At 33.7% G+C, this 19,399-nt stretch overlaps 1 protein-coding gene across 1 annotated transcript; it reads left to right on the top strand.

The window, feature by feature from the left end:
• Positions 1-13,453: 13,453 nt before the first annotated feature.
• LOC128240024 (uncharacterized) lies at positions 13,454-19,399 on the top strand. The gene is made up of 5 exons (XM_052956505.1): positions 13,454-13,650; positions 14,743-14,879; positions 16,442-16,550; positions 17,466-17,625; positions 19,290-19,399. The coding sequence occupies exons 2-5, from the start codon at positions 14,743-14,745 to the stop codon at positions 19,364-19,366; spliced, it is 483 nt and encodes a 160-aa protein (XP_052812465.1). The 5' UTR covers positions 13,454-13,650; the 3' UTR covers positions 19,367-19,399.

The raw sequence follows: 19,399 nt of genomic DNA, 5'->3' as shown, positions 1-19,399 counted from the left end.
GAATGTAGTATTACTTTTTGTCTGCGATATTGATGACAAAAAAAGAGAAAAACCGGACGATTTGCATGGCGACGCGCGCCAGGTGCACCCCCTCCTCCTTCCCCTAAATCCGCTTGTGCGTTTCCAACTCATAGTTGGTAACACAGGATAATTGGCTTTAAACTACCGATAGAATTTCTGAAATCTCATATTCACGATAAATGGAGAAGAGTATTTTATGAAAATGATCCCATTCGTACCTAGTTTCTCATAAAACAACTATGTTTCACAATCATAATACTGGTCATATAGTAAACATATTGATCAGGTAAAATAACAAAAACTGACCCTTTGAAACACTTGGATAGATTGTACTTGAACGTTATGATTGAACATCGAATTGGAGATTTTACATTACAATTAATCGTGAACATTTCACCAAAATTGACAAAACATAATCACAACATACATTTAATCTAGCACCTTGTCTGATTTGGCAGTCTAAGACTTTAAAAATATTGTATAAAAATAATTCAGGGAATACATCGATTAAAAAGACAAAGATGTTCGATTGATTTATCATTTATATAAGTTATTTATAACTGCAGCAGTTTTTGAGAAAATGACAAAGCAGTTGTTGTTGTTTTTTTTATTTTTCTATACGACCGCTTCTTTTCTTTACCAAAATTACAAAAAAAGAAGAAGTACTTTCTTGGCAAGCCATGTTAGACAACGTAAAACCTGCGAATATAAATGTTATGTATCTGACAAGAAAGTTTTAAAGAGTAAATACTGAAAAGGGTATTCAAAGGATCTCGGACACTATCTATATACAATTTCAATCTCACAGTATGTTGGAATATTTGTAAAATAAAAGTTTTAGCTGAACTGAATGGTTTATATTTATATTTGGAATGTTGAATTTTATATCTAAAAAGCAATGATCACTATTTGATATATATATAAATTCATTTTTTATCAAATTCAACATCGCTTCCAGTGCATAGAAAGAGTATGTTTATACGTGAATAATGTTGTGTATTTAACTTCAGCCAATAGCGACACATCTTGCTGATAAGCCACGCCTCTGTACTACTACATGCTGCATGCTCTCACAGTAGTTCTCAATAACTGTTCTCAAGTACTAGTAATGAACCGTAAAACTGTTTTTATTTCTTGTTGTAAACACAACAAATAATGCCTCAAGTTTTTCCGTATTATATGGATACAAACATGGCGTTCCGAATTTTGTTAAAAACTAATGGACTATACTATCTGAATGTACCAACAATACAGATGTACTAACAATATCAAAATTATACGCACAATATTTGGCCTTTGGTAGCTGACTTATAATTAAGATTAGTTGGTTTAAATAGCTTTCTAATGCTTTAGTGAACTGCAATGTTGTCACATAGCCCTTGCTCTTAGTATTACCTCATTGTTTTCGCTGACTTATTTACGTGGGGACGTGATATTTTCCAAAAATGTGCTTAGCTTGGGAAATGAACAGTATTGAAATGAGGTGATGAAAAACATTATTGAGTCGAAAGGCATTGTGAGATAACCATACAAACAATCGATGCGATGTTCTTGATGAGCATTATCAACGGAAATTTGAATAAAATGTTTAAGCGTGATTGGTCGGCGCAGGCATCTGTTATGAAAAGTTTAGGAATTCAACTAAAACTGCATCCGGACTTCCCTGACACTACCAGGGGTGGTATTTAAAATTCAACTTAAGTAAATATTATGGTCATACATCTTTGACTTTATTAACTCTATTGGTCAGTTATTTATAACAAGTAATCCGATTAGCTACATCGTTCTTAAATCAAATTAAGACCAATATTGAATACCAGCCCAGGGCCAGTATATCCTCATCCTAAGACATGCCTTAGTGATTCCATTCAGCCTATTGGTCAGTTAAATATACAGGCAAATCGTAACAATCTTAAATTTAACATTAATCCTAGTTGCTTATTGAATACATCCCCAAGTCGATTACATTGACACTTCAAAAAATAAACTTAAATAAAGACGTTGTTATGCATCGTGTTTTGTTTTGAAAATGTAATATGTATAAAGGGCGAAGTGCTCCTACAGAAGTTATAACGGTAGACTGACTGTTTTATATTTTCTGCTCATTGCATCATGTTTTTGGGGCAACATTCATGGCAAGACTGTTGTTGTTTATCTACAGATCTTCCAATTATCGTTGCCGCGCCAGTGCTACTGCAGAGCTTAAATACGAAGATGATTAATTTTCCGAATTCGACCAACAAATCAGCTAACAAATGTCACAGCTCTATTAGCCATATTGTAACACTTTGTTGCCTTGTTGTATTTGAGTATGTGGTATTAAGATGTTTGTGTTTTACGGGGTTTTTTTGTATGGTATCTTACCTTGTGCCCCTAAACAGGGTTTGTTTTTATATCCGACTACGGGGCTTGTCCCTGTTGTCATTATTGTACTTTTGTATTAAAACGATGAAACGGTGATCACATGGTCAATATACATGGCTTACACATTTCATATGCTGGTAAAGCTATAAATATTTACACCTCAACCTCTATTCTTTAAATGACCTGCCTTTCGGCAATTGCTGTTATCACCCGATGAACGCAACATCTTCGGATATGTTCGGATCGCAATTTCACCGCATAACAATATACATGAAAATTGTTGATCCTGTTATTGGTTGTATTATGCAGTCCTTCGGACTTAACACACTTTGACCAGCCCAATTACGTTCATATCCCGAGGATGCCATCAATCACGCAATTCATTCCTTCATTAGACGACGCGTGGCGAGAATTCGCAGATATGTTGAGATGATATCATTACAAACATGCAATGATCTGTTGGCTAATATCTATAAGATATAGTCGACACTCTGGATGCTAATGGATGGATATTCAATCATTTCAATCATTTATTTCGCTGGAAGACATACAACTTAAAACATATGTTTTTATTAACACATTCAGAAGGAAGATGAAGTGTAAATCACCGTTTATTTAACCCGTTTAACTATTTAAGTAATTACGAAGTATATCTTTGGGTTTAGGTTGAAACCAGTGCCGTTAATAACGACAATTTCAGGGGCGAGGCTGCATGTTTGAAGCGCCATCTGAAATTGTAATCAAAATTAATTTCAAAATAATATAAATAATAATCTTATCAAGACATTTATCGAACGATCGCATTTTCCAATAAACTATCTAAATTGTGACATTAAAGCTGCACTCTCACAGATTAAACGTTTTGACCACTTTTTTTATTTTTTGTCTTGGAACGAGCCAATTTTGGCGATAATCCATGGAAACCAGTTAAATAAGACTGCTGACCAAAAAATCCGATTTGAGAATTTCATATTTATGTTCAAAACTTGATGTTTTTAATGCTTTTTTCTTAAACCGTAAGTAACAGTTTAAGCCATAAAACATTAATTTCGAATGGAAATATGAAATTCTGCGATCTGATTTTTTGTCAGCAGTCATATATCATTGGTTTGCAGTTAAGTATGCAAAAAAAATGCTCTTTCTAAGACATAAAATAAAAAAGTGGTAAAAAGGGTAAATCTGTGAGAGTGCAGCTTTAAACATAAACTGAAAATCTTCATCTTACGAAATCCTTGGGTACACTCGTTGAAACTCATCAGCAAAAAGAGTCGTTGGACTTGCTAAACATAAGAGCATTGTCAATGTTAATGTGGATATTAGGTTCCTTTCAGAAAGCTCTTATTAAAATAAACTTATAATTGACGAAACCAATATTATAAGAATACTTTCTTCGGTAGTTATACCAGCTAAACCTCACCATAAACCCATTGTCAAGGCATTCGAGCAGAACGCCACACTCTCCACCGGACGTTGTATACGTGTTGTTGCCATGGTAAAATGTGGCGATTGGAGAGAACATTGGAATCTGACCACAATTAGGCATTACCTGCAGCGAAATAAATAAGCCAATATTTTGACAATATAGGACCCAAAACCCTAAAACGCTTACTTGATAAATATGACTCTGGCCAGTTCATTTATGTTTTTTATGGGATATTTCTATGTCTTGAACTAGCTTGAGCTCTATGGTATGAGCTAGCTAGGGCTACTTGACTTGAGCTAGCTAGAGCTCCATGACTAGAGATAGCTAGAGTTACATGACTTGAGCTAGCTAGAGCTACATGACTTGGGCAAGCTAGAGCTACATGACTTGAGCTAGCTAGAGCTCCATGATTTGAGCTAGCTAGAGCTCCATGACTTGAGCTAGCTAGAGCTCTATGACTTGAGCTAGCTATAGCTCTATGATATGAACTAGCAAGAGCTCCATAACTTGAACAAGCTAGAGCTCTATAACTTCAGCTAGCTAAAGCTTTATGACTTGAGCTAACTAGAGCCCCATGACTTGAGATAGCGTCCAACATTATTCATTCAAAATTGACCTGGAGTCGATAAAGCCAAGTACATAAACATTAAAACCATCAAAATTAACAACATAAACAAATGTAAAATTCACTATATCAACAACAAATGAATTTTATTATGTACATAAACATTAAAGAACATCAACATTCACCAAGTCAATCTTTACAACATCAACCATCTTAATCAAAATGAAATAAAGTCAACATTACATTCAACAACGATAACAAGATTAACAATAAGTTAATGAATTAACAAAACCAACATTAACGACATCAAAATTAAATATATTGAAATTAAGTATATCAACATTGATTTCATCAACATTCATGTGTCAACATAGATTATATCAACATAAACCACATACATATTCACTACATCAACATTTACTTAATTTACATTAACTTTATAGTCATATACTTGATAATATTTACCACATCGACATACACTGCAAAAATATTAACTACATCAACATTCACTACATCAACATTCACCACATCAACATTCACTACTTCGACAATCACTACATCAACATTCACTACATCAACATTCACCACATCAACATTTACTACATCAACATTCACTACATCAACATTCACTACATCAACATTCACTACATCAACATTCACTACATCAACATTTACTACATCAACATTCACTACATCAACATTTACTACATCAACATTCACTACATCAACATTCACTACATCAACATTCACTACATCATTCACTACATCAACATTCACTAAATCAACATTCAACACATCAACATTCACTACATCAACATTCACTACATCAACATTATATACATCAACATTCAGTACATAAACATCCACTTCATCAACACTCACTACATCAACAATAACTACATCAACATTTACTACATCAATATTCACTATATCAACATTCACTACATCAACATTCACTACATCAACATTCACTACATCAACATTCACTACATCAACAACATACACTACATCAACACTCACTACATCAACATTAACTACATCAACATTCACTTCATCAACATTCACTACATCAACATTCACTACATCAACATTCACTACATCAACAACATACACTACATCAACACTCACTACATCAACATTAACTACATCAACATTCACTTCATCAACATTCACTACATCATTCACTACATCAACATTCACTACATCAACATTCACTATATCAACATTTACTATATCAACATTCACTACATCAACATTTACTACATCAACATTCACTACATCAACATCATTCACTACATCAACATTTACTACATCAACATTCACTACATCAACATTCACTACATCAACATTCACTACATCAACATTCACTACATCAGTTTTTACTATATTTACATTCACTACATCAACATCATTCATTTATTACATCAGCATCATTAACTACATCAACATTAACTACATCAACATTCACTATATCAACATTCACTACATCAACATTTACTTTATTAACATTCACTACATCAACATTTACTACATCAACATTCACTACATCAACATTCACTACATCATTCACTACATCAACATTTACTACATCACCATTCACTACATCAACATTTACTACATCAACATTCACTACATCAACATTCACTACATCAACAATCACTACATCATTCACTACATCAACATTCACTACATCAACATTCACTATATCAACATTTACTACATCAACATTCACTACATCAACATTAACTACATCAACAACATTCACTACATCAACATTTACTACATCAACATTCACAACATCAACATTTACTACATCAACATTCACTACATCAACATTCACTACATCAACATTCACTACATCAACATTCACTACATCAACATTCACTACATCAACATTCACTACATCAACTTACATAGTGCATGTTCACCAACTTAAGCCTTTACTGAATAAGCACTCAGTGTATCAACATTGAGTACATCAACATTAACTTGGCCAACATTTAGTAGATCCTTACTAAAGCTGCACTCTCACAGATATACCATTTTTACAACCTTTTCATTTTTTGTCTAAGAGGGAGCACATTTTTGCGTAAATATCTGCAAACCAATGATATAAGATTGCTGACAAAATATCAGATCGTAGATCTTCATATTCCCGTTCGAAAATTAATGTTTTATGGCTTAAACCGTTATTAACGGTTTAAGAAAAATGCATAAAACATCAATTTTTGAACTAAAATAAAAAAAATTGCGATCCAATTTTTTGTCAGCAGTCTTATATAACTGGTTTACATGGATTTTCGCAAAAATAAGCTCGTTCCAAGACAAAAAATAAAAAGTTGTCAAAACGTTCAATCTGTGAGTGAGCAGCTTTAAGTAGATCACCATTAACTAGGTCATCATTAACTAGATCACCATTAACTAGGTCATCATTAACTAGATCACCATTAACTAGGTCATCATTAACTAGATCACCATTAACTAGGTCATCATTAACTAGATCACCATTAACTAGGTCATCATTAACTAGATCATCATTTACTAGATCAACATTTACTAGATCAACATTAAGTAGATCATCATTTACTAGATCAACATTTACTAAGTCATCATTAACTAGATCACCATTAACTAGGTCATCATTAACTAGATCACCACATCATTAACTAGATCACCATTAACTAGGTCATCATTAACTAGATCATCATTTACTAGATCAACATTTACTACATCAACATTAAGTAGATCATCATTAACTAGATCACCATTAACTAGGTCATCATTAACTAGATCACCATTAACTAGGTCATCATTAACTAGATCACCATTAACTAGGTCATCATTAACTAGATCACCATTAACTAGGTCATCATTAACTAGATCATCATTTACTAGGTCAACATTAAGAAGATCAACATTAACAAGATCATCATTAACTAGATCAACAGTAAATAGATCAACTTTACTTGACCACTCTTAAATAAATCAACATTAAGTAGATCAACATTAAGTAGATCAACATTAACTAGATCAACATTTACTAGTTCAACATAAAAACACATTATCATTAACTTCATCAGCGCGTCAACATTGTTTCAATAACAGTTAGATAAACGTCTTGACATGATATTTATTTTATCTGTCCATCGGATATCGTTTGGACTTATAAGGCGATCTAAACATTCACAATGCCAATTCATGTTGCTAAATAAACGGTGCGCACTATCATTAAATTTTAATCTTCAACAAGAACATCTGGAAGCAGTTTCATACCTGTACTCCTCGTTGCCAATTGGTTGGCTCGGTCAAATTGCAGTTCGCGACGACAAAAGAGACATCTGTCTCACGGCCATACTCGCTGCCTTTAACACAGTTGGAGTGGCTGCTGTTCACGGCTTGGTTCTTAGCTATGGATGTTATAGTGGCGTCTTTGTCACATATGTATCCTGGTGAAATTCCGGTTACTCGTGTGGATGCAAAGGAGCAAACACTCCCTAAATGTGTCCAAAAATGTTTATTTTAGTTTATTACCATCATAAATGAATGATACTTTACCTAAATTATAACGATAAAACATGGAGCTTCACATTTATAATACCAGCTCTGAATTATGACCTTTGCATGATTTAAATACTACTTCAGTTGCATTCTAGGGTCAAACTAATGTGTGTTTTTCGCCTTTGATCGGATGTTAGATATTATTGATCGGCTCGAATATAAATAATTGGCTACGAATTGCCATCACTATAATCCTAAGAAGACGAGCAGTTACGTTTAATATGCCCAAGAACCACATTAAATTGTCGCAATCCAATGCCAACAAAAGGTACCACCAAATGTTTCTGATACCTTTTCAATGAGACACTAACTCTTTACGCAAGCACAGCAAACGGATGTTATCTGCCTCAATTTGGTTTAAAAACTTTAAATACTTAATTATGCCAGCTTAATTCTGATATGAATCACTACAGCAACGCCATGATCGTTGAGGAAGCAGTATGTTTATACATTTTGATTGTTTTTCAAAAATGTTATATCAGTGTATAACAGGTGATAAATTGCGCACAATATTCACACACTATGTATTATATTTGAAAAAAATCGTCATTTACGTCGTCAACTAAATTGCAAATTAGGTACATTTCTAAAGAAAGCAAGATCTAGTTGTACTATTATTTTCAACGAACTAACTCTTATCCTCAATCGGCGTAAGATTTATGTGTTAACATATTCGTTCAACGTTTTAATTGAATATCTTGAACTAAGCTATGAAAAAATAGAGCTATGAACACGGTACAAAGATTTGCAAAATGAAACGGACGGCGACGAACACAAGGCTTTGAAAATACTTCAACTTTTATATTTGTGAAACTGACGAGCTGATTACAAAATTAACAATCTTACCTATTAATGCGACAGTCAGGGTAAACGACCTGATATAATCTGGAAAAAATATTCAATTTTCATTTCTGTCATCAGTAATTGATAATATAACTAGAAAACGTATAGGGGCACACTAGAGGTTGATGCGAAAACATAAAATTATACGGCCTTAAAGAGAGACAATTGATTACACACGTAATTCCGACCTTAAAAAGGTCCAAAATATCGGTAATATGCTTCTATCTGTACACAAGTCATATGATTTGTTTTTATTTCATACACATCGATGAATGAATGAAAAATATTGATGCATGATAACTTGATCATTTCACTCTGGCTCGAGTGAAATGATTCCATTTGATCATTTCACTTTGCAGACAACGCGGGACTACTTTTTCCATCTTTTTTTATAACACTAGCTTCCCTTGACTTGAAAAAGTACAGAATGAACTTACCATTTTATGTTTCATGGAACATACTGTTACTGTAGGTAGCTGTTGAATATTTGCTTGACCACATGTGCTAGTAATAGAGTTGATAGATCATTCCTTCCTACAAACTCTAACCGCGTACATGTATGCACAAGCATTTTGAATTTGACTAATTTCCTTCAACTGTTTCATCTTCATCAGTTCAACAACTCATTTTTCTTTTTAAAAATAATGCTAAAAAAAGGCTTGTCCAAAAGCTGAATGATAAAGGAGCCCTTATCAAATAGTTCAGATCATCGGCAATAAAAACCTGATCAATTATAGCAGATTGAAAACCAACCAGGCTATGGTGATCTCCGACATCTTGTCGAGAAAACTTCCGAAGTCTGCGCTCTATCCTTCTCAAAAGAACCTTCGCGCACATCCTCTGGGGTTTCCGTTAACCGATAAATTAATGGAAACGTGACATTCGATTTTAATATATATGAAACCAATTCGCTGTCTGAACAACAAAACATCCTTCGGCTGCACAGCCCCCCCCCCCCCCCCAAAAAAAAAAAAAAAAAAAAAAAAAAAAAATACTGTAAGATCCAGAGGCTGAGAGCGGTAGGGGATAGATATACACTACGAAAAACACTGAACACAGACTTCCGTTGATTTTTCGCTTATTCACTATTACAAATTTAAATTTGCTGAAATTGTTCTAGAATGTTCAAAAAATGTCACATGCTCCAGTTTCATTAAATTGTATTTCTACGCGATAAATTCTTTGGAATTTCCTAAATGCTTTTGTTTAAATACATGTTTTGTGTCTCAATAAATATTAAAAATAATAGCTTTTTTATGTAATAGGGTTTTCCCTAAAAATAACTTCAATTGCAACAACCATTTCAATAGAGTGTGGAACTCTTTATTAGTGGACGGACTGCTGGCGCGAATAGAAGGTCAACTTGACATATCGGTTATGCCGCAGTTACTTCCCTTCGCAAAGAGGCCACAGAAAGGGACTGTCGTCAAACAACACGATCAATGCATGAAAAAATAAGAACATTTGTTGAATTTAGTGTAAAGTTGTTTTTTACTTCACTCGGGGTCACAGGAAAAATATATTTTCACTCGTGACTACGCCACTCGTGAAAACATTTTTTCTGTGACACTCGTGAAATCAAATACGGCTCTACACTGAGTTCAACAAATATCCTCTATAACATTAGAGATAAATGGGTCAAGCTTAACACTGCATTAAAATTTAAAACAAAAAAATGTTTCAGCATCAACATATATTGTGCTCCTTTAATACCGCCTACTGTAAGCCTTCGTAGAAGCTAAATTAATCAAATAAGACCTTCGAATCAGGCCCTTAACGTTTGATACATGTAGCTTACAATAAATGCAACATTAAAATTGGCTTACCAAACATCTCATCCGCCATTTTGACTTTACGTTCTTATCAGTCTGCCATATATGTAGGTCAGTTTCAATATTGCATGACATGTGTATAAACTTTGATAAAAGCATTGTTAATTTCCTTAGTTTTATAAGATTGTTTGTATTGCTAAACAAAAATCAAACATATATCTGCTGTATATATCTTGATCAGTCATTTGATAATATTAAATAACGTAAAATATTCAAACATATATCCGTAATACATATTTTGATCAGTCATTTGTTTATTAAATGACATATTCAGCTCTAACACTTTCTTTGGTTCTTATTTACCTTTTAAAACTTATGAACTTTAAACACACGAAAGCGAATGGATACATGAAGTATATTTAACATTTCATAGGAACTCTTTTGAAACAACTTTATTACTATTCTATTATATCCAGAAAAAAGTATAAATACTCATGATTAAGTTAATAATTGTTGTTATTTTATTATAACAAACAGTTACTATATTTCACGAGAATTCAACATGTTTCAGAAACAGTTAAACGTTTTTTGTCGACATGTGTGTACGTTTCATTTGTTTGGGACTGGTTTTGCTATATGACGTCATTTTGCAATCATGTTAACCAGCGAATGTTCATGATCAAAAGCCCCTCTCCATACTAGACTAATTACTTATGTATGACATGTATAATTTCAATTACTGCTCAATGATTATTGTTGTGTTCTTTTCCGTCTGCTCAAGCTCGCTGGTTTAAATTCATTTTGCACCTTTTGGCATAGCTGCTGGCCTGTATGTACTTCTTTTAACATGTGACCTGTATGAAACTCATTTAAAAAGATAACAATGCTGGTATGTTACTAAGTTCTGTCCACACAGGGTAGTGTTAGTGGCCTTTATCCACATTATGTTTTATAATTTTCATCAAATTATATGCATAATTTTATACATGTTCAATTAATGGTGTGGCTTCTGCAAGAGTGACAGTCACTTAGCTGCAGGGTTTGAACCACGGGTGACATCAGCGTATGCGATCCATGGCAATTAATGTTAATGCTGTATTTGTCTACAACAAGAATGTTGCGTCCATTGACTGTTGTTTTTTGGGAGAGCCTACCACAATTTGTCCAGAAGTTGTGATACTTGTTGTGTTTCTTACCATCGTTAAGAATCGGACTGAAAGATTGCTTGCGACGGGTTTGATCCTCAGTTTTTAGCATACTGAATTTATTTTCCTTGCAATGCTTCAATAAATACTTGCGGGTATAGATTCTACTTTTTGTTTTATCGGACTTGCATTACAGAGTGACAGTGTCTTCCTTACTTTTTCCAGAGGCAGTCACTCTTTCAATACAGCTGGATCTAATGCACCAGTCAATTGTAACCACGACCCCCAGGTCAGGGGGTATACCGGGGATAGCTGGGGAAATGGGCCGTGTTTTTACCTTTCAGGTGGCCCCACAGTGCCGGGTGAATGCGGTCGTATTGTCTTCGCGAAAAATATAGCGAGCAATGGGCCTTACCTAGGGTCCCTGTTGTGCGGGGACATTTGGCAGGGCTTTTACCATCAGTTCGTCACCGCAGGGCGGGGATTTCACCCGGGGTTGGTTGGACCGAAAATCAAAAATTAGTCCCCGCTAATGTATAGATGCATTTCAGTTTGTCACTGTCGATGTTAATTATTTGCTCTTTAGTTTCCTTCTTGATATTCCTTTGGAACTCTTTGAAATATCGGTAAATACCTTCGTGTGTATTGTTCCAAAATGTCACGTTTGTTTTACAGAGTCAGGTTAACACTGTAAGCCTTAACAGAACTGGATCGGTAGTTTTGTATTTTCTTTCATTTAAGCCGTCCTTTATTACTGAATTTTGAGAGTCATGTTTAGAGCTCAAGTCGTTTAAAAAAGCTGATTTTAATTATGTCAGTTAGTGTTTTGATTGTAGATGGCAAAATCCTTTTTAGAGTAAGACCGAGAGCAGAAACTATAGTTTGCAATACTTGTTCAGTGCAGAGGGCTTCCTTGGCGATTTTAGCCACGTTGTTACTATGGGTATCAGGACACATGAATGTATAATTTAGGTTGAGTTTCATGGGGTTTGGTGTTTGTAGACATCTTTCCAGCGCGATGACAAAGGCTTACGGGACCAATAGAAGTCAATCTTTCAACAAAATGTTTTATAAGTAAAAATGATTAAGTTTCAGTCAGTTGTATTACGATACCTTCTTAAAACAATACAATACCGATTTGCAAGCTTTCTGACATATTTAAATAATATCAACACTTTTCCCGTCAGCTCTCGAAAACCGCTTAAGCCGCCATTTCTTGTTTGATTCACCTATTCTGTCGATTATTATTTATCACATATAATCTTAATAAAATGGCTTAGATTGTACAATGTACATATTTAATGAAAGTAGTCTTTGCAATATTACCTTAAACTTTGACATGTCAGATGTTCTTGAATGAAATATTATTTTCCTACGTGACAGTATATAATACGTCCATCGCTTGCTAGCCCATACCAATGTGAAAGAAAGCTGTGAATTTGACTTTTGTTTAACACTATTATGTGCACAAAACATGATGATAACAAAAATACAGAAAATGAATATTAAAATACGTTAAAAATGGAAACAAACAAAAACAATTCTTCGAAGCCCAAACGCTGCCGATCCAAGATTTACCTGCAAATTGTTTTCACTTTCTGATTTTGTGTTTGTAATTACTCAAGTATACTAAACATTAATTAATGACGACATACTGTGCTACAAAATAAAGTACTATTGTTATTTTGTGCACTGAAATCCCTTTTGACGTATTTAAAAAGATCTTTTACGTAGGAAACAGGTTATCATCAATTAAACGCGTATGTTCAAGAAAATGTTTAAGGATGTTTTGAAATAACAACACTTATTGATGGAATTTCCTATATATTTGAATAAGTACATGTGTCGTATATAAAAACCTGTTCGGTGTTTGTTTATCTAATAGAAAATTACAAAAGGAATAGCGCAGTTTAGTTGGAAGTTTTAAACGTTATATTATTATCACAGGCGTAGAAAAAGGTATGTAATTTTGTCTTTTTCTGGTTGTATTTAGGATTATTGATTGTCAAAACGCCTGTTCTGTGGTTGTTTAGATTATAGGCAATTGCAATAGAATATTAAGCAGTCAAATTAAGGATTTTAAAGCTAATTTTAAACTCAGGCGCAAAAGGAAGTATGTAATTGTTTACTTTTTTGGCATTTTTGTTGCCTTTTGATTGTCAAAGATGCCAGTTAAATATTGTTCAGAAACATACTTTTAAAGTGACTCGCTCTTATTTTTGGACCAACAATTAGTTTTCCCGTTAATGCATCTGAAAACTATTATTTTATCATTATTATCAGTCATAGGATTAAGAAAGAATTTTGGATTTAGTGGGGTTCGAACCCACGCCAGTAAAGTCAAGAATTAAAAAAACAGCCGGCTAGACCACACAGCCACCGGGATTTTAACAAAAGTGGTGGATATGTTGACCTGTTAAGGATACATTGATAACATTACGTGATAATGTCAATCAACCAACCCCACATCACCACAGCCGTGATTAATTTCCATAAGCGTTATAAACGCTTATGAAAATTGTGGTCTTTAAAGACGATATTTGTGCAAATATACACATTTGCTGAAGGGTTCCAGCTTTTGGTATTTTTGTTTTTACACTCCTTATGATTTACTAGACTTTATTTCGTAATTGAAAAAAAGTGCATTTTACAAACCATGAGCGAGTCGCTTTAAAATACGTTCATGTCATAAGTGATAAATTTCCGTAATCGTTGTAAACTTTCAGCAACAACATTTTTATAAATGCTGATATAGGGATATTTGTGTAGAAAGTTTTTGCAGTCGAGTACAAAAGTTATTTTTAAAAGTCGTATAAAATATAAAATAAATAAATTAAACTCAACTATAAATTTTAACGTGACATATGAATAAATATAGTTCGTTTAAATACAAATACGATATTTTTTAACAAGTTTAAGCTGTAACAGTCATGTTTCAAAATGTTTTAGACATAAATTTTGCTCTATTTAGCACATTTTAAGACGCTTTTTAAGAGGAAAAACATAAGTTTAACTGACAAAGTATTAATTATACTATGGTTTATATTCTAGATGGATTTATCAACCGTTGTTTACGTAGTTGTGGTTGTCCTGTTGAATGTTAACAATGGAGTGTGTCAAGGGAATACCGTCGATGTCAAAGCCAGCAATGATAAGGGCAAAGTTAAAGGATCAATCGCCTTTAAAAGGTAAATCACCATTTTGCTTTTAAGGGTAACACCAGTTTTTATATCGAAAGGGAAATATCATATTCAAACCTATGTTTACCAACTGAATATTAGCCAGTACATTAGCACAACACTGGTAAATAGATTACCTCTAGGTTACAAAGTGTTGTCAACTCAAAGCTTGCTTATATTTTGGCTCAGAGAAGAAATTTTAAACTTCTCCGTTTTTCGAAAATAAAATATTCAAAATGTTTGGATAGCCTTAGTGACGTCGTCGACGTGCAAACCCCTGGCCCCAATATCACAAAAATACATAAGTCATCTCAATCTCGGTCTCAACTTATTTTATCACCTAACAGCAAAGTATGATTCAAAATCTTGCCTGTTTTTACTTTTTTAAAAAACATTTTCTCAAATTATGTGCTAATAAAAACATTTTGTCAATATTTCAAATAATTTTTATATATATAAAAAATATATTTGAGTCATTGTTAAAAAACTTAGGTTGTATTCAATTATAATTTATGCTGTAGATTGTTTTCTTTCAAAGTTTTAAATCATTTTGTTTTATAAAAGAATGCATTTTTGTGAAATTGGAACCTGAACCTTCATATAAAAACCTTTGAAGATATCCATGAAAATTCTGTATACATGTAACAAAATACAATAGCAAGGCCCACTACCTTTAGTTGAATAAATATCGAGTTATGCCCCGTGTTCGACTGAGAAGAGAGAAGACAAGCGTTGGTGTTCGCTGCGCGGAGCTCTTGTTTAGTAATAGTTATATTATCTGTATTTACATAGGAATATATATAAATACTGTTTATTTGATTTTGGTTGCAATGTATACACAAAATGGCAACACAGAGATGTCAAAGTTATGCCTTCTGAGGTTGATTAAAAGTACATAGATATTAAGCAGGTACAAATTGTTGGTTAAAATTCATTTGGACCAGTAATGTTTTCCCACACTAAACTGGATAAAACAAGGAAGATATCTGACCATTCTTTGCATTTCACTCTTCCTGTGCTCAATTAAGAAACCTAGAAGAGTGTGTTGAATCGTGAATGCCGGAGGTTGGGCCGATAAAACCATCGTCGGAAACCCCCAATACACTACTACGCTATGCTTCGTTTTGTGTCGAGGAAAATCTCGTAATCATGTATACATAATAAGGGAGTTAAATTGGTCCCGCATGGTTCCAAATGCTTTCCCGTTGAAAAATATTGCGGCGAAAGCCTTTTCAGTGCAATATTTTTGTGTTAACAGACACGACCAATCGGGCATGGGGCTACTGACATTACAGGAATAGTAAAGAATATTTAATTGTAACATGCGAGTTCATTGGAAAGAAAAGTTGGCCTACCTCGTGCATATTCATTTAAACGAGATTTTGTCAGGCAACTGTCCCGCGGTATTTATGAAGTGTAACGGAATTAGGTATCGTGGTTGCCGACGATGGTAAAAATGGATTGATGAGAAATGCATTGGCTTACCCTAGGAAGAAGTATCAACTATGGAAAAGCTGAAAGGAATTGGTCCGGTTAATAATTGTACATAACTCTTTATGTTCTCTATTTAGAAATCTAGGAGGCGGTTGGAGCGTGAATGCTGGGGGGTGGGCTGACAATAAGGGCGGGTCAGGAGCAAGCGTTGGAGTCTCGTTAAAGTTTAAGCGGAGTGCTCACAAGGTGCGTCTACATCTTGGTTGGCTTGGTTATCCAATAATTTCAATGTGCTCCATTACTGGGCATGTTTCAATAAAGAATAATGAGATAATAACTGATTTGCATGAGTTTGAATAGTTCGTGTTTTAGAACTAAAAACGTGTGTAAACTTATCTCACGCTGACTTATTTTAAGGCGGATATAATAAATTTGTCGAGATTCTTCTGCGATGTTTTCATATCAATGAAACCGGCTTTACAACAATTACTAATATATAACTTTGATAATTTGTCCAAAAGTTATCGTTCGGCTTGTTTTTGCAAATTTATTTGGAAACAAATTATTGTTTGATAGTAATTATTAATTATAATTAGATAACGATCATGCACAACATAAAAAATCCTTAACGATTATTTTTTCTCTTATGACCTTATGGTTATGTGCCTCTTATGACCATATGGTTATGTGCCTCTTATGACCATATGGTTATGTGTCTCTTATGACCATATGGTTAGGTGCCTCTTATGACCATATGGTTATGTGCCTCTTACTATCATATGACTATATGCCTCTTATGACCTTATGGTTATGTGCCTCTTATGACCTTATGGTTATGTGCCTCTTATGACCATATGGTTATGTGTCTCTTATGACCATATGGTTAGGTGCCTCTTATGACCATATGGTTATGTGCCTCTTATGACCATATGGTTATGTGCCTCTTATGACCATATGGTTATGTGCCTCTTATGACCATATGGTTATGTGCCTCTTATGACCATATGGTTATGTGCCTCTTATGACCATATGGTTATGTGCCTCTTATGACCATATGGTTATGTGCCTCTTATGACCATATGGTTAAACCTTTTATATTTGGTTGCCGGCCCTGAAAGTCCGTCTAGTTTCATTTATATGAGTGTTTTCTCCCTATTTCAGATTGGGTCACTGTTCACAGTCACTTTGAAAGCCGACCAATGTGACTTCAAGTTTTATGACACGAACGGAGATGGCGTTATTCTGCCCGATGAAATGATTGCAATATTCGATAACACTTATAGCACCAGGATCTTATTCCAACATCTGGATATAATAAATGGTAAGTTTAACACTTTTAAACCGATATTATTGATGTTTTAAATGTTGCGGTAAATTGTGAAATAAATGAAATGTTTGCCACCAAGGGGCTGTGCTGTCAATGGGCATACGACAAAATATCGAATGATGAAAAGTTTTAATTCAATATAAAATGTGTGTCTCAACTTAAATAAAAGTTTTACATTCATTATTAAAAAGTGTTGCCTTAACTGTCTTATAAAGCTATCCCTTTCAAAATATGTGTTATAAGTATTCAGGAAAGTCAATTCAAAACAGCAATCGAACGATATGAGCGTTTATAAAAAGTAGTTTGTGTGTACCACGTGATACATTCCGCCATAAATGCTGCGTTGGAAGGCAATATTTTGCTCCGAATGAAGAAATAAAAGAAAGATAATAAATGTCTTCTTCCCCTTTTAAATAACACAAAAGGCAGTCTATGTTGCTTAAAGATCCCCTACTTCGTTTTATTACCAGATTTTGAAATGGTGAATAGTTTTTTCCAACACTTCGACAAATCTGTTTCAAAAATGATGTTTTGACAATGCTTCATCAGGCAACGGTTTTGCTGAACGGTTTGTCGAAGCATTTTAAGAAATTAAACTCTCAATCAAACTTTGGTAAAATACCGAGGGCTGGGCTCTGAAAGCGGCGTGACTGTGCTATGTTTCATTTAAAAAGGTGAAGAAATAATCAAGTTATCTTAGTTTAAAGTAATCATTTAAAGCAAACTATTGCCTTCCAAAGTAGCATTTCAGACGAAATTTATCACATGGTATAAACACATTGTCTAAGAGAGTTCATAAGAAGGCGCAAAGAAGGTATGCAAGGCACTTACTGTATGAAACTTGGTTGCTAAGTTAATTAGTAGGGGTCTCATTGGTTTATCATTTTAAAAAGAAGACAGTTCACGTGCATTATATCAAAATAAAATAAAATTAAGGTCTCTTTACATACAAACAAGAAAAAAACAGGTGCATCATATGTTTCATAATTTATAGTAATAAGTGAGCAAATTCTTACGTTCCGAGATTAAGAGTAGGATTTTACGACTTCTTAACAACTCAACATATTTTTTTATCAGTTCCATTCTAATTCTGTTTTGTATTAATTGTAAATAATTACAGATGGTCTTACATAACCTATTTAGTTTGTAGATTTCATTCTTATATTATAGACATAAAAAAACAATAATTCTCACAAAAGTTACCTCTCAATACCGATTAAAAAAAAGTGAGAGAGATTATAATTGTATAATGATAAAACCATGTACACGTTAGCTACGTTGTTTGGCATGACTCGAGACCAGTAGCTGTAAATCATAAAATTTCACCGATAGTTTTGAACTTTGTTAAATTTAACAACATGATTTATGACATAGTTGTTAACTTTTAAACTTGAACTTTATGATGATGTTCCCATTGATTTAAATAATACAAGTACAGATGAATCAGTTGTCTCGAATCTTGTTAGAAATACTTCAGATTACAAGTGTATCTATTTATCTTCTAGAGGAGTAAAGATTTCAAAGTTAATAATGATGCTGTATACAACGTTGCTTACATTAACAAAGTTCTGAACAATCGGCTATTCGTCTATATGGTCAAAGTTTCAGCATTTGCATTGAAATAAAATAATCTATATAGAATTCAAAACTATTTTCAGAAAACGGCAAGATTGAACAACTCGAGTTTGAACGAGTTTCACCGACGGTTATTGATGGCTGTGCTATAAAGCAGTAACGGGAATTCTATCATTGTTTTATTTGAAATTTA

Source organism: Mya arenaria, chromosome 7 (assembly GCF_026914265.1).
Source record: "Mya arenaria isolate MELC-2E11 chromosome 7, ASM2691426v1".
In the NCBI taxonomy this organism is placed as follows: Eukaryota; Metazoa; Mollusca; class Bivalvia; order Myida; family Myidae; genus Mya; species Mya arenaria.
The sequence above is the reverse complement of the archived record's forward strand: the minus strand, read 5'-3'. Positions and strand labels throughout refer to the sequence as shown.

What these genes read in the sequence shown, in the direction of transcription:
- LOC128240024 (XM_052956505.1), top strand. Translation starts at nt 14,743, where the DNA reads ATGGATTTATCAACCGTTGTTTACGTAGTTGTGGTTGTCCTGTTGAAT. An exon ending in GGATCAATCGCCTTTAAAAG is followed by an intron (nt 14,880 to 16,441) that starts GTAAATCACCAT and finishes TTCTCTATTTAG; the next exon opens with AAATCTAGGAGGCGGTTGGA. An exon ending in ACATCTGGATATAATAAATG is followed by an intron (nt 17,626 to 19,289) that starts GTAAGTTTAACA and finishes AACTATTTTCAG; the next exon opens with AAAACGGCAAGATTGAACAA.